This window comes from Telopea speciosissima, chromosome 9 (genome assembly GCF_018873765.1).
Source record: "Telopea speciosissima isolate NSW1024214 ecotype Mountain lineage chromosome 9, Tspe_v1, whole genome shotgun sequence".
NCBI classification, from domain to species: Eukaryota; Viridiplantae; Streptophyta; class Magnoliopsida; order Proteales; family Proteaceae; genus Telopea; species Telopea speciosissima.
The window spans coordinates 7,291,642-7,313,667 of record NC_057924.1 but is presented as its reverse complement, the minus strand read 5'-3'; the positions used below and the strand labels follow the sequence as shown (position 1 = coordinate 7,313,667).

The window sequence follows — 22,026 nt, the reverse complement described above, 5'->3', positions numbered from 1 at the left end:
ATGTACAAGATGAGGTCGCTAGCAAGTCTTTGAAACAACAAAGACAGGTCAACAGAACTCAACATTTTGCTAAAAAGATTCATCAAAGGAGAGGAAATGCAGATTATATGAACTTGTGTATATCTTCCTGGGATGGCCTAAATCACTTTTTAACCACCTAAATTATTCAAGCCACCAAAGTATCAGAAAGACATTAATCATCCTCATCTGGATCAAAACCCTTGATCTTCACATCGGCATCTTCTCCTCACTGTATGCAGTTGTCAATCTCTGACAATACATACTGTATATTGCAGAGGTGACAACAGTCACAAGACTAAGTACAATAATATAATTTTCACAAGGTGCACAGAAGGTAAGTTATGTGAGACAGGGAAACTAAGAAAATAGATAATATGTATTTCATCAGAGCCATGAAGGAGAAGGAAAATGGTTGAGAAAAACTTTCAAATATTTATGGTCAACAAATAAAATAAAATTTCAACAGAACAATGGAGTTTTGATACTAAAAACAATCTAAGTAAATTGTAATTTAAACAAGATAAACAGAACAAAACACAATTTAATGATGCTATGTTATTATTTAAACTCTTTATACCTCTTCCCAAGATGGCATCATACACAGATAATCATTGAGATTTCTAGATGGGTTCCCCCCTATATTCTTTCAAATATATTGGGACATAACTAACCTTGATCTGGTTCAATTTGTCTCTAATTTTTTTTTTTCTGACAGGTAAAATGCGGCTATGTCTCAACAAATCTCTGCTCTGCCTTATCCCTTAGATGCCTAATCCAACTACTGCTGAGCAGTTTCGACCAATCAGTTTATGTGGTGTAGCAACTAAGGTGATATCGAAGATTATGGCTGACCGATTGAAGAATTCTTTGCACAGTAACCCAAGCTATGTTTGTGCTGGAAAGGCTGATCTCGCATAACCTGTTTATGGCTCACGAGTTATTTAATTACATAAGAAAAAGGAAGAAGGGAAGAAAAAGCTCATGGCCATCAAGCTCGATATGCGGAAGGCATACAACCGCCTTGAATGGCCCTATATCCGTAGTATTCTGCTCAAGCTGGGCTTCTGTTCAAGATGGGTAGATCTTGTTATGGAGACCATCTCAACAGTCTCATACTCGGTGCTGATCAATGGAGCTGAAAGGGGAGTCCTCACTCCATCAAGGGGAATCCGGCAAGGGGATCTTCTGTCCCCTTTCCTCTTTATCTTATGTACACAAGGTCTATCTTCCATCCTGGATAGAACCTCGGCAGAGCACTCTATACATGGCATTCGTGTCCGGAACAGAGCTGTGGCAGTATCCCATCTCCTCTTCGTCAATGACAGCCTTTTGTTCTCGGAAATTAAGTTAAATGAAATACGCGAGCGGAAAGAATGTATGGAAGTTTACTGCAGAGCAAGCGGTCAATCAGTAAATTTGCAAAAATCCTCCATCACCTTTAGTCCAAAAACTCATCACCGTGTGAAGCGCTGGTTCTCTCGCGTTCTGAAAATACCATATGGGGAAGGTCCTTCTCGCTATCTCACTACCTGGGTCTTCCAACTGAAACAGGAGTTCCGAAAGGCCAGGTTTTCAAAGAACTGACTTCCAAGGTATGCAACTGTATTAATGTTTGGAAACAAAAATTACTCTTCTTTGCAGGCAGATAGGTCATGCTCAAATCGGTGGCCAGTTCAATGTCACTATGTCGGATCCCACTTCAAATTACCAACCTCTCACCATGATCAGATCCACAAGGCTATGATTAAATTCTTTTGGGGCCAGAAACAGGAGGAACATAGAATCCCATGGATTTCTTGGTCGAGATTATCTCAATCTAAGGAGAAAAGTGGTATTGGAATTAGAGATCCCATGCCTCATAATCGAGCTATGCTTGCAAAGGTTGGGTGGAGGCTGTGGGCGAACCCAGAGGCGCTATGGGCAAAGTTTCTCAAGTCTGTATTTCCCTTCAAAGGAGTTCATGGAAGCAAGTTCGGGAAATAAACCCTCCTGGGCGTGGAGCATATTAGACGGTCGAAAAGTCCTAAAGCAAGGTCTTCTTTGGCAAGTTGAAAATGGAGAGCATATCCACATATGGGATGATAACTGGATTCCATCTCGGTTTGATTTACGAATTCAACACTCGAAACCTCACGGGTGCTCTATTATGAAAGTTTCAGAGCTAATCGATCAGCAAAACCGAATTTGGAAGTGAACCCTTCTTGATCAGATCTATCACCCTTCAAATAGAGATGAAATCCTAAAGATTAACCTAAGTCTGAGGCCGAGAGAAGATAAACTGACATGAAGCGGTGAAAAAAAATGGCATCTTTACAGTTAAGTCGGCATACCATATCCTCACCAGCCATAAGAATGCTTACCAACTTTACCAAGCATCAAATTCTCGGGTAAGACAATGGACATCAGTTTCCTCAGTGGCTTGGAAGAAAATTTGGCATTGCAAGACGTGGCCAAAGATCAAAACTCTCATATGGAGAGCTTGTGCGCAGGACCTCCCATCGGGCCAAGGCCTGGCTGCCCGCCAAGTTCTGATTGATCCAGCATGTGCCAGGTGTGGATGGCTAATGAAAACCAGTGACTATATTTTCCTCGAATGCCCGTTCGCAAAAGCTACCTGGTTTGGAAGCCCCTTATCCTGCATTGTGCCAAATCAAGAAAGCCCAAAAATCCACTTATGGCTCAAATCATGGGGATCGCATTCCTTTCCCAGACAAAAGAAGGTCGAGAGAAAAGTTGAGCTTATGCTTCTTTATCTTTTGGTTTTTATGGATTGCTAGGAATGATTTCATTTTCCGAAAGCGAAATTGGACACCAGTGGAGGTCTTTCAAGCGGCTCAACATGCTTTCGAAGAATTTCAGAATGCAAATCAATAGGCAAACCATGTGGACAACCAAGGAAGCTTGCACCAAGCTGAACCACACCACTGGACCCCCCCCCCTCTCACAGAGGCAAACTGTTGCAAATTAACTGCGATGCAGCTTTCGACGCAGACTCAGGAAAAGGAGGCCTTGGAGTTGTTGCCAAATCCAGTGAAGGTGCTCAGATTTTCGCTTTCTCAGCTCCAGTTTCCTTCACAGAAGTCAGCGTGGGAGAGGCAATTGCAGTCAGATTAGGTTTGATTCAAGCCCTGGAGAAGAATATCTCAAGGATCAGAGTTGAATCCGACTCTAGTGAAGTCATACACTGCCTCAAGAATACTCCTGTGAATGCTTCCTTTCAAGTCATCCCCATCATCCAGGATATTCAGTACCTTGCTACCAAGTTTATGTGTTGTGATTTTTACTATGTACCAAGGGAAGCTAACCACATAGCTTACACCTTGGCTAGGGAAGCCCTGTCGTTGAGTGTTGCGACAGAAAGCCTTGTGTCTCACTCATCAATAAAATTTCTTTTCACCACCACCATCCACAACAACAACAACTCAGCCTTATCCCAACTAAATGGGGTCTCTACATGGATCCTTTCAAAACAACATAGGGAAAAACTGAAGTCCTCACAAAGAAAAGGAAAATAAAATAATGCAGAAGAAAAAAGACGAAATGAGATAAAAAGGTGAGAAATGGAAAATGAAAAATGAAAGTAAGAGGAAAGAGGATAGCCTATAAAATCAGGAAAAATCTCAACTACATGGTGTCGACAACGTGGATCCTTGCCCTCCAATAGGCTCTATCTGAGACCATACTTGGCACAAGACCCAAACTATGCATGTCATTCTTCACAACCTCACTTATGATCATTTTAGGCCTGCCCCTAGCTCTTTTAGCTCCTTCAATCAGAATCTGATTAATCCTCCTTACTGGGGCATCCTCAGGCCTCCGTTGCACATGGTCAAACCACCTCAAATTACATCTAATACGTCCGTTCCTCACTTTATCCTTCCTAGTTTTACCGCACATCCACCTTAACATCCTCATCTCCACAACACATAGCTTTGCTATATGACACTTCTTAACTACCCAACATTCTGCCCCATACATCATAGCAGGTCAGACAACAGTCCTGTAGAGCTTTCCTTTAAGCTTTAAAGGAATGTATCGGTCACACAGTACTCCGGTCGTACCTCTCCACTTCATCCATCACACTTTAATTCTTTGTGAAACATCATAATCTATGTCACCTTCTTTGGGTATGATAGACCCCCAGATATCTGAAATAGTCACTTGGTGGAATCTCTCTCTCCTCAATTTTCACCATGTCATCATCCATCATAGTGTGACTGAAGTTGCATATCATATACTCTGTCTTTGATATACTAAGCTTTTAAAAAAAAACCTTTATACTACATCTATATGTAAACCTCATTTGACATCATTTTCTAATATTAAGTAATTTTGTCTTACTTGGGTGAAACTGCTAGCCTATTAGCGTCAGCCAAGCTTTGACCGCAACTGCTCGTCGCTTTTGGCCGCCTTGATTTGATCGAAATTATGATTTTACAGAATGAGAAAATGTCATCCCATTTAATCCGATTGGGAAGCCCCGACTCTGACATGTCTCTTGGAAGGAGTAACATGAAGCTCAGAATTATAGGTGTATACCATACTCCCAAATAAAAGAAAATTGATCTATGGTCGATTCCGTAAGAGATGAATAGGAATTGCTAGTTGTACCTCGTGAAAAAGACTTCTTGGGCCGTAATTGCTATCTTATTAGGATATCAAATGGACCTCCCCAGAAGGTAATTTTAATGTGGCTGATTTACCTTCTTTTGGCAGGGCATAGAGGGGGAGGTTATAAGCGTCTATACGGTAAAATTGATTTTCGACGGAATAAAAAAAACAGATTGCTCAATACATTTTGCAAGGAAAATGATAAATTAGGGCACGCATGAGGGCTTTAGAAATTTTATTAGGGAAAGAGACTACACAAGAGTACGATGTTTAGAAAGAGGACAGAGAATTAGAGATATGAATCAAGGAGACAAGATTCTAGGAGCAGACCTTGTTTCAAGACTTGGAGACTGGAAAAATATATTTCTTGGAAACCGAGTCTTCATTCAGGCAATAAAAAAGTTATTTCAGAAGAACGTTGAAAGTATAATATTAGGGAGAGTAGGAGAGGGAGAGATTAGCACAGATTTCTGCTTTTTTTCTTTTTCCCACAGAAGGGGGAGTGAGAGAGACAACATAAGATTTGTGTTACCCAATAATCCTAGCATCCAAAATTAAAGGCCAAATTTATTGGAAGATCCAAGGATAAAACCTACCCATAGAAATCTTTACAGAAGCTATAAAATATGAAATTATTGGAAGAAGATAGAAATGATCGGATGACCTAACCATGCCATAGGCATTGTTTCAGCCTTTTAAAACAAACAATTTTGGATAGAGAGACCAGAGATGAGAAATGATCGGATGAGCTAACCACGCCATAGACATGATGGAACCCCTATTACAGGTTGGATCCAACAGACAATAATGCATAACTGGGTTGGATACCAAACGAAGCAGCCCAGGGTTCCAATACCCTGATTACGGTTGCCATGGGCCTGCCCAAGTGCTAAATGGTTCCAAATTTAAAGGTAGTGGCAATTCTGTAATTAGTTGGAAGTTCAGGAAATTTTTTTTTGGGGGGGGGGGGGTTAGAAAAGAAAAGGTTCAATTAAATAAAAAACGTATCTACATCATTTTGGTCGTGTCGGAAGTTCAGGACTTCGAATGAATCTGGACGTAAATGTAATTAAATTTGGAGTGAGTGAGTGAGTGAGTGAGTGAGTGACGATGTAAACGAGGAATGGTAAAAAAACAGAATCACTCTATATAAGTTAAGGGCTATTTAGTAAAATAAGCAATTAAGGGTTTATTTGTAAAAAAATAATGAAGTTATCTTCTTCAACCTTACGACTTCTCAAGCAATACACAGAAACCAGATTCGAAACAGTCAATCAAGCTCTCCCACCTAGAGCCCAAATTCCACGAGGCTTTAGGGAAATATTAGCAAGCACCCGAACCCTTTGATTCCAACTAATATCATACCAAACAACAAGTATTAAGAGGGGAGTAAACTTCTGAAAGTGAATCAGACAGAAGCACTAAATGGAATAGGAGATGGTTCGGGTTTGATTTGGTTCTACTATGAACCAGTTTCTTGTCCAACCCAGTCGCTGTGGTCCAGTTTAATTGTGGGGCCCAATGGTCAGACGTATAGGAGGTATTATTTTATTTTTATCAGTAGTTTACTTGGATAAGGTTTATCTAAGTAGTGGGACCAGCTTGAAGGAGTTTCATAGGCTTGCAGTTTCTAGAATTCCTGGAAATCAAGAATCTTATCTCCAAGATACTTGAGGTTCTAGAGTTCCTAGATGTTAGGAATTGTTGTCTGCAGTAGGTCTTGGGTTAAGTTTAAGGATCGTTTTCTTAATTATTTTATTGTAATAGTTGGCTGGAAATAGGATTACTTATTCCAGTCCAGTTAAAAATCTGTTTCCTTTATTTATTAAGTTTCCTAGTAACAATATGACTATAAGTTGCATCCTGCAATTCAGAGTTTTAGATAGAGTTTACTTTCTATTTTTTATTCCTTGTTGAGTCATGATTGGCTACAGCCATTCATTATTGGATTATGAATCGGTCTACTTCAGGTTTATAAATATATTGAAAAAAAAGGGCATATCCAGTGCACAAGGCTCCCGCCACTGCGGGGTCTAGGGAGGGTCATAATGTACGCAGCCTTACCCCTACTTTTGCAGAGAGGCTGTTTCCAAACTCGAACCCGAGACCACTTGGTCACAATGGAGCAACCTTTACCGTTGCACCAAGGCCATTGTAAGAGGCATAATCTCCATACGGTTTTGATTAACGGATTGATTTGGCCTTTTTGATAATGAGGTTGTTGCCTCCTTTCTCTCTCTCTCCCCCCTAGCCATGACTTGGGGTTTTTTCCCTTCTCCCTCAACCTGTGATCTGTCTGTTCTCTTCTTCATTCTCTCTGTTTTCCACCACAAGCAGATCCATCTACCTGATCTGCATCAGACAACTTTTGGTCCCTACGACCAAAAGGTGCCTATTTCTCTTGCTTGTATCATGAAATGCCATTCTTCTGGCCAACCATACTAATATTAACAAGAAAAGTAAAAAGCACAAAGAGAAGAGAGTACCTGCTTTCCTTTCTCAGGTCGAGAGGCCCAAAATTGACCATGCTATATTCATCAACCTGACAACACATAAAATATTAATGAGATAAATCTTTTGCAAGCCTTGAAATAAATCCTATGAAAGTTTATCGAAGTAATAAGCACTTGTACAGCTTGCTGCAATTCCTCTCCCTAAAATTTGGAAACTACTCATCAGCTACCAAGGCAGGCTGGCAGTAATAACAATAATGATGATGATCGCACATACATATAATGGCGCTTCCACATTTTCCCAACACTGGAGGTTTTATTTTCTTCTTTTTTTTGGGGGTGGGGGATGCTCAGACTATGTTTTCCTTGAAAACTCACCAATTCAATCAAAGCCTTATTTAGCTTTTCAAACTGAGGAGCCATTTGTTCATTCAACTCTGACAGCAGAAACTGTGTTTCTGGATTTAGGTAGCTACAAGTAGTATCAATAAGAATGATTAGATTACCAACAGAGACATATGCATGTAGAAAGCAAAAGCTCAGAATGCAAAAATGACTCACTCTTCAATATCATTCTTTTTTGTAACAAGGTCCATTTTGGAGAGGATATTGACATGAGGCAATTCTAGCTGAACCATTGCTGAAAGTGATGCCATGCATCCACTAATAAATTTGGTCACATCCGTCATGAACTGATACATGAGAGATGTCAAAACCTTCATATATTAACAAAAGATTTAAGGGAGGGAGAAGAAAAGTTGATGAAACTGCAACTGCAAAAAATAATACAAACCTGTGAATCAAGCAAGTATACAGCACAAACATTGAAGTTCTTTCGTCTCAAATGGTCCACAAAGTTTCGAAGCATGGGAACATGTGAAAAGAGTTCTATCTGGCCTGTAAAAAGCTCAAAGAAAGAATATGTTCAATTCTGCACCACTCCAATCCCACCCAAAAGGAAAAAGGTTCAGTTATAAAAGGATTTGTTGAAGTTGTTGTTATGTTTATTTCTTATTGTCTACCATAGGAATTATATTACTATGTTCTTTACTTAATAGGGGCTTATGTGTTATAGGTCCTTAATTGTAATTACCAGAAGCTGTTCTTATAAATATACATGCTGGCTCTCTCTCTCATATTCTTCCTATATCTGATTTTGCCACATGGTATCAGAGCAACTGCAACGTCTTCCCTAGTTTGAGTCTCTCAAGTTTATTCATTTTGATTAGCAACAATCACTGCTACTCCCAGTTTTACTGGATGTAAATCCTTGTTCAGCACAATATGAAAACAATGGTTTTTTTATGCTGTTTGAAGATTGCTTCTATCTGAATCTACCATGAGGGTCTGTGGTAACCAAGGTTGGTGAAAAAAGAGTCGTAACGTTACTTTTTGCCCTTTTAGTATAACACATTTTTTTCCAATGAGGGTAAATCCCTTCATTTCACATAAATACTGCATTAAATAAGTTCCAACTTTTTGAAAAATCCTTCCTTACCCCTACATTAAATAACTTTTGGGAATAAGACAAAGGGCAGTTAAAAGAAGGTTGCAACTTCTTAGCTCCCCACTTTGACAAGGGTCATTCCTAGAATCCCTCCAATCCTTCCAAAGTAAATCACTCACCAAATGGCTATCTCCACACGGTTGATGTGGCAAATCATAGCTAGCTTTTCATGTTTCCTTTACTCTCCTATGATCCCTCTTCTCCCTTTTTCTCCCCCTCCCCCCATCTAATCTAATACATTTAAGTGTCAGGCCGGAATAGATTGTTTATTGAAAATTTCTGCTAAACATATCATAGTGCTTTGTTACTAAAACATGGATTGATGTTTAATTTATGTATTTAAAATTTTATTTTTTATTTCTCTCATTTCCACACTCCTTTAACCTTTCATAGGTTCACCTCTATAGCCATGTCCCTATTTATTAATTTCAGGAGGTTGCTGCGTTTTGCACCTTTTGCCCATGTTGGCATGACACTCATGTCCATGTTTGTAGCTCCTTGAACAAAGGCAATATCCACCCACCAATACACGCAAAAAGGAGGAACCTGGGTTCCACAAAAAAGAAACCAACTTGGCTTTAACAACTTTTACGAGTTAAGACTTATCACTTAAGACAGTTCTAGAGTTCAAAACCACTACTAATTTTCAATCCACAGTTCTTGCCCTGGTTCGAGAACTCGCGAGATCTCGGTTTTTTTAGAAATCGAGTCGAGTTACCATACGATTTTAAAAATTACACTATCTCGATCGAGTTCTCGGTCCATCTACCTCTTTAAAACTTACCTAACTCGACAGCACTCAACATATCTCAGTCGAGTTCTGTCCAAAGACCATTTTCTTCCCCATTTGAAGCTCCTTCTTCATTTTACCTATGGATTTCAAGTTCTGACCTTCGGGAGAGTTGAATCAGCTGCACATTTGAAGGATTCAGCAACACATCTTCAAGTGGCATATTATGTGCAAAACTACAGCAACACTATGACATGGGAATTCTATGTGGATCATGTTGGGACTGAATACATTAACATATCACATTTTATGTAACATTTGTTTAAAGATTGATGTATTGTACACTTTAACATTTCTAATGCTTATTCAAGTTATTTTAAGAATATTAATTGAATGTTTTGATTGCTTTCTATAACTAAATTATGTGTAGAGTAGGGTATTTTAGTACGTCGTCACCTACCAACCTATGGTCCGAAGTGAAACTCATATTTGGACTTTGTTTTCGCAAAATATGATACTGCCATTGTGTTTAAATGGCCTAAAGTAAGCTGAATACCAAGTTTCAGACCCAAACTAGGTCTAAAACCCACCGAGTTGAGGCTTCGAGTCGAAGAAAAAAAAAATTGCATCAACTCGGCGAGATCTCGACTCAACTTGGTTTTTCCAAGGGCCGAGTTGGTACCGAGTTCCGAGTTTTAGTACCTTGGTTCTTGCATGAGAGGAACCAGCAAGTACATAGACATATTTACAGCCACAAGATGCTCGAAACCTTTCCAATAACCAAGGCATGTGGCAAAGAGTGGAGAGATATCATCCCAGCAATCTCCATTTCACAATAATCCTACTTAATATGTAGAAGCTTGGTCCATAACAAACTAATAATCTACCATTCTGTTGGGGTATAGTTTGACTAGCTACCAACTTAATAGAATACCTGGGCAGTCAAAAACCAGATAGTCATCATCCAAGTAATTGTCCAATTCTTCTTCAAACCAATCATCCAAATTTTCTTCAAGGTGCCTGAAGATAGTGGTTTAAGGCAAACAAATTGATACAAGGGAGGAAAATATTATAGAGGTCAAGGAATGGCTTAAAATATTAAAATTCATTGTGGCTTTGACACGAGAACATTAACCAAGGCATGTGTCAGAGTTAACAGCAACACATATATGATATTGTGCAGGCAAACTGTCCCTACAACATCCATAAGCTAGATGTGCGCATTACAACATCCCTAAGGTTGTTCTTGAAAAAGAACAATGATTGGCAACAGACTACCAAATAAAGTTGCATTTAATTACAATAAACCCAAACGAGAAAAGGATACTCCATGCAGTAAATAAGGCCACCATTTGGACCTAAACCAAGTTCTTCCATAACATCGTCCAAAGAAATGAGTTCCCTTACATCTGCCACAAAATATTACTTCATCAAATTGAATTAAAAGATGATACAATTTGGATGTAAAATCAATAACAGCACAAACTGCTCAATTACCCATGGCCACAGGATAGTCAAAATTTTCTGCTGCTGGATCTAGGTTCACAATATGGATTGTCCGTCCAACAGTTCCACAATGTTGGTATAAGCTAGAACAGTAAGTCGACTGGTTGAAAAGGTAAAAAGGAACAAATAATCTCATCAATACATAAATATGTCATGTAACAAACATACATATGTATCTCATATTTCATAAGACATAAGAAAGTATCATTTTGTGAACCAAAAAGAAAAGGGGCTGGTCAAAAAACCATTTGCAGTAAAGATTACTGTAACGAAAAGAATTCGAAATAAAAAATCCAAAGTGAAGAAATAAAGAACAATTACTACTTCCACACAAGAAAAATCAGAATTCTATAGAAAGAAATCACCTTTCCACTGCCCGCAGGACCAATAACCAGCTGTGCATAACCCATGGTAGCTATCCAAATTGCTTTTCTAGTTCACTGTTGAGGTATGGGCAAAATTGAAAAATCAAAGTTACCCAAGAACTGCCACAGCTGCGTATGCAATACACCAAACACCAGCTCCGAACAATAACTTCAGGAAAGCAGAATATGCCATGTACATCAGTAAGAGATGAACATAATATATGTGCCTGAATCAAACAGAGAAATATTCGAAGTTAATTCTAGCATTTAAAATCTAAGAAATAAGCAATCCCTTATACTAAAAACTATTTCCTCTCCCCATGGAAAGAGAAGAGCAGGTCCTTCAGTAAGGCCCTATAAAGTAGTAATAAACTGATGAGGTGGGTTTAGAAGCCAGGGAAGTGGCAAGAACTTCTCCCTTTCCAGCAGAAATGGTTGGTGTTCAAGCCCAACAACTGGAGATCATCGAGAAAAAGGAAAGCCCCAGCAATGCTCAGGGTTTCCCTGTTGGTCTCCTGGGACTCCTCCAGCTTGACCATGAAGAATGTAATCTCGGAGTACATCTGTCAAGGAATCAATAAGGGCAAAGCCGAGTAGAACATATTGATGGAGATATACATAAACTCAAGGCTTTTGTAGTAAACTATATTACTGGGAAATCTGCCAGGAAGTGTTCGACATGCAGAATGTCCAACTTCTAGAGGACAACTCCCGCACTATTACAGAAAAATCAATTCCAAGAGGATGGGTTAGCCATTGGAATCAATTGAGTACACATTCCAACAGATAGAAAACCCTAGTGCTAGCAGAGGAGACATGACGGAAAATGGTGACACTTGGAGAGAGAGAGAGAGAGAGAAGATACCTGTCAAGAATCCTACTTCTTCTCCTTATCTGTCGCTATGTCGAGTCTCTGGTCTTCGCAGGTTATAGCTTTGTACGAGACGCCAAAGCAAAAGTGAGCAACGAAGAGTGTGTGTTTTCCGAGTCCAAGGAGGCAAGGACAAGAAAAAACTCAGGGTCAGCGGTGTCTTGAATTATGATTAGGATCAATCAGGGACAACCCGGCCCGGCCTGCCTTGCCCAATCAGGGTCAATCAAGGCCGGACCGGATTAGGGTAAACCTTGACAGGGTTGGGTTTTTAAGATGCCCGGCCCAGCTTGACCCATTGACACCCCTAGGAAAAAGCTTTTGTTGTTGGGAGCTTCGAACTCCAAGTCTCCAATGTAGACTGAACCATAGTTAGCAAAAACGAGAGCAACAAAAATAACAGAGTTTAACAGTAAGCTCCATTGCTCGCTATGTGATGCTATGTTCTTCGGTTCAAGCCTATTTCACACTTCTTCAAAACATCTCAAGAAGGGCAATATCAATTATGTTCCCAAATTCATATCCTCCTCCACCCATTCATTATTTGATGAATCAAAATCGGTTTGGAATTGACTAGATCCAATGCATGAATTAAAAAAAGGCTCATTTCTTTGGTTCAGGCCGATTTTGGTAAATTTTGGCTGATTCCCGATTGATTCTGATTGAATTTTAAGTGAAATCCATGGAGGTCTATTCCACTTAGTTAAACCCTGTTCCCATCGCTATCTTCACTTCATTCACCTTTTTCGTCTCACCACATTTAATCATCAGAATCAGATTGGTCTAGTCGGTTTATCCGTATCGGAATCAACATTGACCAATATGACCGATCCACACCAATTCCTGTTAGTTTATGGCGGATTATGATCAACTCCAACCAATTTGAATGAGAATCGACATTGCTAATTTGATTTAATGATTCTAAGTTTTGAAACCTTGGTTGGAAGGTAGAGCAATGGTGGGGGTAGGTGGGAGTTGCAGAGAGCAGGGATGATGGGGGCAACCGGTTAGGGTAGATAGAGATACTGGATAGAAGAGTAATTTGGAAAATTTAAAATACCAGAGGAGAAGGAGGAATAATTATCACCTCCAATTTGCGGGCACCTCTAATTCCTCTGATTCCTCTAATAGGGGGGAGTGGATCCCACCTTGGGCAGTGTTTTTTGGGCGGGGGGTAGGGTGGTCATTCCCGCCTCATGTGAGGAATTGGAGGGGACAACGATTCGGTGAAGGAGAGGGAGTGATAATAATTTTCTTTTCTCTTTGGGGGTCCAAAGTTATTGGAACAAGAGTATCAAAACCTAGCATGAATTGAAACCGATACAAGCTTATTGAATCATGTTTTAGATTGAGGTTTTGTGACACTGAAAACCAAAATGGACCACAACGAAACCGATTAAGATATCGAAACATTTTTTTTTCCGTCATATTTCTTAATATATTTACTTGATAAACCGAAACTAACCTGAAACCAAACCGATAAGAGAAATCGATCCAAAATCAAAATAAAACCGAACCAAAACTTACACCCTTAAATTGAATCATGTTTTGGACTCACCCGATCCGGTTTATTAAGAAAACTAGGACTTCCGACTTCATATTTCGTTCCGCTTTGGAGTTGGAATCGGTTGTCTCATTGAAAACTGCAAAACCAAAGCTCCAAGTTTGTACTTCACTTCTAAAGTTGTAATCCTCTCGAGAAATTGCAGCAGCAAGATATGGAGGAGATACTTGTAGCATTGTTTAGCATGTTTCTCCTTGTCGCGTTAATTCCACTCTACTTATGGAGACGCCGTCAAATTTCTCAATTACCTGAGAAACCCCGCGAAGAAGATCAGGTGATTTCGTTTCCCTTCTGTATTGATTTTGGAACTGATTCAGTTTTTTATTTTCTGTAGGTTATTTAGCGTTTGAGATATTCAACTTAGCTTTGATGGAGATTTTGTGTTCTGATGGATTTAGATTGTCCGATAACATGTTTTTTTGTTTTTTTTTTGATACTTTCTATCCATCTTTCTTCTTCTTCTTTCTCTTGTTAGGTTTTCAAATGAGCTTCATCTGCAAATTAATAGCTTCCGCTAGAAATTTATCTTTAATTGAAATTAAGTTCCAAGAGAACATGTCTCTGATTAGTTAGGTCGTTCAGGTTCCGAGGAGAGAAGCTGTTGTTCGTCCTATTGGAGCTCGCCGGATGCGGCGGAGACCGGCTGCCGCCAGCACGTCTGCAGGCCCCTCTACAATTGCAGAAGGTTGGTGCCGTTCAAGCTTTGCTCCACGAGTCGTCTATTTTGAGGAACTACTTGTGCATTTTTCTGTTCCATACGGCGTGGAAGTGTAACTTTCTGAATTTTTACAATACCAACATTTTACTTCATCCCCCCCCCCTCCCCCCTCTTTGACTTGGCTGTGAATTGTTCTTGGAGATGAATGCTGCAAGTTTGGTGTGTCTACTTGGCTGCTCAGTGCTCAAGCTTAAACTATTTCTTCCCCCCCCAACAAAAAAAAAAAAGAAGAATAGAAGGAACTTATTTTATTTCGAAAAAGGTCAATATCAGATACCAGGTGGTATTTTTGTTTTTCTGATAATTAACAAGCTTTTATTGATAAAAGAATCAGATCACAAAAGTGCATAGAGATACAAATACATAGAAGTACAACAACACAACCAAGTCTCAGCAAGGTGGCCTTCAGTCAATATATTGATGGGATTCATATATAGTAGTTAATGTCCTTTGAATTAGTGTGTGTGTTGTTTCAAATCTACAGCTAAGAGTTATGCATGAATTTATGTAATAAATATCAGTGAATGTTATAGAAAATTGCATAGTTGTCTTAACAGTACTCAAATTAGTTAACCTGCATTAGATGAATTTTGGGGGAAATATTCTAAATTTACTATGTCTCACTCAACCCTCAACCCTGTGCTTGAAAAGGATATATGCATCCAAGTTACCATAGATATTTTTATTTCCAATTTTTACTTGGTATATATTTTTTGTTCTTGGGGGACGCTATCATATTCTTGAATTAATTACGTAATGGTATGTGGCATACAGAAATTGTTGATGGAAGTGATGAGGATGTTCTTGAGGGTGAGATGCATGTTGCTAAAGCATCCAAGAAAAAAGAGAAGAAACGGCAAGAGAGGGATGCACAACGGCAGGTGCTTCTCTATGATTTTCTCTCTCTCCTTCCACCCCCGTACTTTTATTATGTTGGACACGTACTGATAGCACTAATGAGACCCTTTTTTGTGAGATTTCTGGAAAGACTGGGTATCCCGATCCTGAAAGTATTGATTTCTCGAGTTATGTTACCATCACAAATACTTGGATATGTTATGTTATATCTTTTTCTTTTGTTATTTATTGGAATACAAATATTTATAAAATATGAGGCAAAGTATGTGTTTTATTCACTGAATAGTGGATCTTAATTAATTGTGAAAATCTAAAGTTATCTCCCAAGTCTCAACTACCAAATATTTCTTTTGAATTTTAAAGATTTTAAGATTCTGTCCAGAAATGTTTATATAATTCTTATCTTCTCAGCAAGTGTTGAAGATAAGTTTCTGATGCAGCTTAAGCTTTCCTATAGTCTCATGAGTTTTGAATGACCTATTTTGTTGACATCTCTCTTTGAAAGGCTGAGGAAGCATCACGTGAAACAAGGCAAGCAAAACAAGACCGATATGCAGAAATGCGGAGGTTGAAAGATGAAGAACGTGAAGAACAGGAGCGTTTGCTGGTGGGTTCATCAACCATCTAACCATGGGTTTCCTGAAAATATTAACAACAGATGGTTCCTTATTGAAACAGTTTGCCATTGTCATTTTAGGAGGAAGAAGCCAAGGCTCGAAAGGCCAAGGAAGAGGAAGCTGTTGCATTGGAGTTTGAGAAGTGGAAAGGAGAGTTTTCTGTTGACGAAGAAGGTACGACAGGGAGTGAAATACAAGATGGGAGTCAGGGCTTGCTTTTTGATTTTGTGGAATACATCAAGGTAGTTTTCTGGCCTTCGGCTGCTGTTTTAATCTCCTTTAATTTGCTTCTTTATGTCCTGCTACTGCATTGTTTTTAACCTCACCCCAACCACCACCATCCCCCCCTCCCCCCCCAAAAAAAAAAAAAAAAAAAAAAAAAAGAAGAAGGAAAAAGAAGTATTTGGTTTTCCCCCCCTTCCATTCCTGGTAGTCATGCATAACATATTCTGATACTCTTATCAAGAAATCCTTAATTTAACTTTTACTAGAGATGTTCCTATACTTCAGTTTGGAGTATATTAGTTCGAAGTTGATATCCTACTAGATCATCCACTGAACCTGTCATCTGGTTTTATGGGATTGATCATCAATGTCTCTGAATGTTTAAGTTCATTCTTGTAAGAGAAAAAAAAAATTGAATATGAGGAGAAGAAGAAATGTGAGGCTGTAACATGAATATACTACAGTGGAAATGCTAATTGTTTGCATATCATTTGCAGAAACACAAGTGTGTTCCATTAGAAGATCTTGCTGCAGAGTTCAAACTACGGACCCAGGTATTTTCGTCTGCCTGGTCTTCATTGCCATTTACTGTTGGAAGCGAGGGTCAAATACTCCTGTGTTCAACAATGCAGTGGCCTTTTATATTCCATAAAATTTGACTGCATGTCTTGTATTGAAATATGTATTGACTGCATGTCGTGTATTGAAATATGTATTGACTGCATTAGGGATGTAAATGGATAACCGATGGCCAAAAATCTGGACCTGATCAGGAATATTTTTATTTGGATATTCCAAATGATACCCAGACATATTTGGATATTGATATATAACTCCTGAATCCCTGATGATATCCACCCTAGTTATAGTTTAACATTATGTGTAAGTACTAAGTACTATATTTAATATGTATATCACCGTGTGCATTAAATGTATCATTTTATCTAAGATATATTTTGCATATTACTAAAGCTTCATTTTACCTTGAACAGCGATTTTCACTTGGTTTGAAAGCAATTGGTTATGTAAAATTTCCTCAATTTCCAAAATTTTACTTGTCCCACCTAAACCTTCAGTCAATTCACCGTTGAAATATTTAGTAGGTTTTGGAAGAAAAATGTGTATTCACTCATTCATTTTTCATGCCACATTAATGTTTCATCGCTAATCTATTTCAATTCACTTCACTTTAAATTGAACTGCATAGTGAAATGTTTCATCACTTCTGTATTTCACTATACCTTACCCCCTTTTACCTAGGTTTAACTCTTTCATGCAAGGATCGAGGTCTCGGTATCTCGGCTGGTTTTGGTCAGCCCAAAAACCAAGTTGTCTCAATAAAGAGAAATTTTTTTTTTCCCCTTCAAACTTCGGCCCTTGGTTTTGGGGGCCATATGACCTAATTTGGTTATGAAACTTACAAGACAGCCTATTTTAGGCCCTATAAACATGGTGGAACCCTTAATTTTCTAAAACTCACACCCAAAATGGTAGTTTGACTTAGGACCCTAGGTTTAGTGTACGTTGTTGTATATATATATATATATACTGATATGACCTATTACACACAATCTTTAGTATTAGAACACATAATTCAAGTAGAACTACTTAAATAAGCAATAAGAATGAAAAGACATCAACTTATGAACCATTTCATAAATTCTACATCTAACGTATGTTTGTTATATAGAGTCAAATATATTTTGAGTCGACATTTAATAATACAAGCCAACAACTACCAAGTACCAAGTCACCCCTATCCTTGTATGCTCATCCTAATATTGAACGAGTGCTGGGCCTTCAATTTCAAATCTCCTCCAAGGGAGGTTTTTGGGAAGCAAATCTCCTCCAAATGTTGTTCTAATGCATCAAATCCTAGTGTTCCAAGCTTTTTTTTGGTAAGATTTGGAGCTGTTTTCTTCACAAACTGGCGAAATCAGTCGAGTTTGCCGAGAAAAAGTCGAAACATGGTATTTATATGACTGACTTCGTGACATTTGGGTGAGATACCAAAATTTCAGCCGAGAAAATGTATTCTTCTTATTTTGCACCCTATCTTGACTTGATTCTTGTCAAAACCGAGACAATTGCTGAGATCTCGGGAGACCTCGAACCATGCTCTAATGTGGCTAGTTCTAGTAAATCCATAGCTGATGATTTGGCTGTAGGAGTAGGAGGGGTATCATGGAAAAGCCTGAATACTGGACTTTATCCTGTGGTGCATCCTTGATGTGTGTTTGATTCTGTACTTGTATATCTTACCTGCTATGTAGGCCTTTTTTAGCACAAATAAAGTGGCTGTTTATCCAGAGGGGGTCTCCTGTAATGTGGTTGGTCTGGATCTGCTATGTCATTCCCCCATGTGGTAGAAAACCTCTTACACTGTGGGCTTCAAGGCCTGCAAGGGCAAAACAGAAATGCCCTTTTAGATATAACTACTTTTTGAGACTTTAAGGTTTTATCAGTCAATTGCACTATTTGAAGGAGGATGTTGTATCATGGAATTGAGATTACCTGACACTGCATCGGTTCTCTTGCTTACACAGGATTGCATCAATCGGATCACCTCACTGGAAGATATGGGTATGCGTTGATCCATGTACTTGTACTTGATCAGTTTCTTTTGCAATGATATTTGGAGAAAGGTGACTTATATTTGGGGGGAAAAAAAATGCAAACTGGGACTTTGACCGGAGAGACATCTATGTTATGCTAGAGGATATTTATATACTTTGTATATCCACTAAACTTCTGAAGGATGATTCTAGGTAACTTTAGAAATATCTCCAACAGTCTCAAAATACTTTTCCCACAAATGTATGTAAAGAAGCATGTGAATCAGCTACTTATTAATCAGCCACAGATAAAATAAGCTCAACTTCTTAGAAGAAGATGATATCCATATCCAATATCTAATCTTCTTTTTGGGAACGGGTGCGCATTTGCATGATCAGAAGTGACTATTATCTTTCCAACACCTAAATATTTTAGCTGGGAGACCCACTTGAGTTGAAGTACATGCATCCTAATTGGAATAAGAAGGCAAACTGTTACTTCAATCATGTGATCATTGTTAGTTTGTCTAAATATTTCACCATTTCCACTGTTTTTAAACTGCCAGCCATTAAGTATTTGGGTTTGCATATGCAGCCTTCAGAGGTTTCCATGGGTTTGGCTTGAATTTTTTTAAAAAAAAATTCCTGAATTGCATGCCCCAGCTAGCAACTATCACCCCCTTGGGAAGGATGCCAACAGCCTTAAAAACCTCATGATATGGTTTATATTACTCCTGCAGTCATACTTTGCTGACCCAAATTAGATAATTCGACAACATTCACTATTTTTTTTGTTCTTGATGTTCTTATGATTTGTGTTAGGTCGCCTCTCTGGTGTGATGGATGATCGAGGAAAATACATATACATCTCGCAGGAGGAAATGAAAGCAGTTGCTGATTACATTAAGCGTCAGGGGAGGGTTAGCATTTCACACCTGGCTAGCAAGTCTAATCAATTCATCGATTTGGAACCAAAAGTTCAGTTGGTTGAAGAAATCAGTTCAGAGGGAGTTACTGTTACCTAATTCAGTGTATAGTTATCAGTTTTGGGCTGTTGTTGCTAATGGAGGTCTTTGGACATGTCAACTTTTTGAAAAGAAAATTAAGCTATGTTAAATTATAAGCACTCAGATCTCATATATTAAACATAGAGAAGGAAACTGTAAATTTAGTTATTTCCTTTTCACCAAAAAAAAATTATTTATTTCCTTACTTATACCTACAATGACAGCTCATCCCATGGTATCCAATTCTGATAATTCTTAATTTCTTTTCCTAGAACTGGCAAATTTTTGGCTCATGTGCAAACAAGAGTAAAAGGTGACCAAATTTTGCACTCAGTATTTGTTTCACAAAATTGATTTGAACTATGTTAAATTACTGAGTAACCAGATTCAAAGATTACAAGTCTTCTATATTGATTAAATGATAGAAGGATAATTTGATAAAATTGTGAAGTTGGTTAATACTATGGCCATACAATGGCCAGAGGAATTAAAGGGAAGATAAGTAAAAATTTTAAACTTAAAAAGAAAATTTTTGTAATCATTACCCATGTGATTATATGACAAAACTCAAATTATTTCATATATGGTTATTAAATTTCACTTTACTAAGCATCCAATTCCCTCCGATTTAAAAAGTAAAATAAAAATTACATTTCATTATTAAATATGATCAGAACTTTAAATAGTTTATAGAATAATATGGGGTAATGATTACAAAAATTACTCTTTAAGTCTGGAAATTTTCATTTTCCTTCCTTGCAATTTTAGACGTAGTCTATATGGTTTTTATGGGAATACCTTTGGCATATTATTTAAAAAAAAAAAAAAAAGGCACAAACACATTTTAAAAATTACAACTTCCACCAATTGAAAGAAAATAAAGGAGTTTGTATTTTATTTGAATATGCATTACTGGGAGCAAGGTTTGGCTAACGGGGAGGGGAGGACAAACATTGCAGTCTTACCTTTTTTAGGAAATACTTTGGCAAATTGGAGGAAAAAAAAAAGGAAAAAATGTTAGGCTTTTGAGAATGCATCTTTAGCCAATTATGAAGATGAAAAAAAAAGAAGAAGGTGACACATTTCAGAAAGTGCAACTTAAGTGAAAGGCCAAGGGGGAGGCATATAATTTAATTTCATTTCATTTATGGGAATACGTCTTTTAGTAAAATTGAGGGAAAAAAACATACATTGCTTTTTTGAGAATGTGATGAATTAGAGAAAAATTAAGTGGCTTAAATTTTTAATTTTGACTAAATTTGAAAGTTTGAGATTTTGTATTTTGGCAAACAAAAAATTGAAGTCATACTAGGAAATGAAATTGAATTGTTAAAAGCTCATTGGATAAATACTTCATTTCTTGGGTTTGGACTCTTTAGTCTGGTCTGTTAGGGAAAATATCAATTAAATGATAGAAGGGAAATTTGATAAACTTGCAAAAATATTCAATACTTTATGATTTAAACAGCACGAGGACTCAAGGATAGTATCTTAAATCCTCAAGGAAAGGGAGGAGAGAGAAATTGCCAAAACGAGAGGGTGCTTAGATGTAATACACTTCCCCCTCTTCTGTGGAAAGCGGCATAGTTGCATTTTTTTTGTTTTTTTGAGAGTGACTTTCTTCAAATTGGAGAAATAAAAATGTGATACTTAGGGGAGCACCTTTGGCATATTATGTTTTAAAAAAAAGGCAGAGACACATTTAAGCAAGTGCAACTTCTATGAATTGCAAGGGGGAAAAAAGGACTTATATCTTATTTTTTGGGAGCATGCATTTGGCTAATCTAGAGGGGAGGACAAACATTGCATTCTTGTCTTTTTTTTGGAAATGCAACTTTGAAAAATTGAAGAAAATATTGGGAATTTGAAAATCTAAAAGGAACAAAAAGATTAAAATTGCAATTATCGAACTGCAAGTTAAGCCGGATTTTTGTGAGTTAGGGGAAGAGAGAGGTGGCGCCTATTTTAGATTTTTCTTTTCCCCCCCGGGTGATCTGTTAGAAAAGCCTATATTTTGTGGGGCAAAAAAATTTCTCTATCAAAAAGCAAAAAAATGTTAAATACCCAGGGGGTTCTGATCGTTGGATCAAAATGAATTTTCGACAAACTAAATTAAGATTGGACTAACCCAACAGTGGGATTTCTATTACTAATAAATGAAAAAACAGGCATTAATGGACACTGCAAACCTATGAGTTGGATTAGGGTGTAATTATTAGAATGTAAAGGCATACTTATAATTTGGTTTTCTTAATATGAATAATATAGAGTGATGAAAGATGATTCCTGTTAACTCATTCTCTCGAACTTCTTCCTCCTTCCTTTAGTTCTCACCTCTTCCTTCTCTTCTTCACTGTCTCCCTTCTTCCGCTTAATCTACAATTGAACTTGGTATCAGAGCACCATACCCATCATTAA

General features: G+C 38.0%; 2 protein-coding genes across 2 annotated transcripts; one reads left to right on the top strand and one right to left on the bottom strand.

The window, feature by feature from the left end:
- Window positions 1-7,027: 7,027 nt before the first annotated feature.
- On the bottom strand, window positions 7,028-11,420 carry LOC122640921 (GPN-loop GTPase 3-like). The gene is made up of 8 exons (XM_043834206.1): window positions 11,194-11,420; window positions 10,820-10,928; window positions 10,650-10,731; window positions 10,257-10,342; window positions 7,879-7,982; window positions 7,647-7,777; window positions 7,464-7,557; window positions 7,028-7,174 (listed from the first exon to the last, which is right to left on the bottom strand). Exons 1-8 carry the CDS (start codon window positions 11,236-11,238, stop codon window positions 7,043-7,045), a joined length of 783 nt encoding a protein of 260 aa, XP_043690141.1. The 5' UTR covers window positions 11,239-11,420; the 3' UTR covers window positions 7,028-7,042.
- Window positions 11,421-13,766: 2,346 nt separating this feature from the next.
- LOC122641140 (DDRGK domain-containing protein 1) lies at window positions 13,767-19,703 on the top strand. The gene is made up of 8 exons (XM_043834465.1): window positions 13,767-13,902; window positions 14,211-14,313; window positions 15,121-15,227; window positions 15,710-15,811; window positions 15,902-16,063; window positions 16,544-16,600; window positions 18,593-18,629; window positions 19,424-19,703. The coding sequence occupies exons 1-8, from the start codon at window positions 13,783-13,785 to the stop codon at window positions 19,624-19,626; spliced, it is 891 nt and encodes a 296-aa protein (XP_043690400.1). The 5' UTR covers window positions 13,767-13,782; the 3' UTR covers window positions 19,627-19,703.
- Window positions 19,704-22,026: the final 2,323 nt, after the last annotated feature.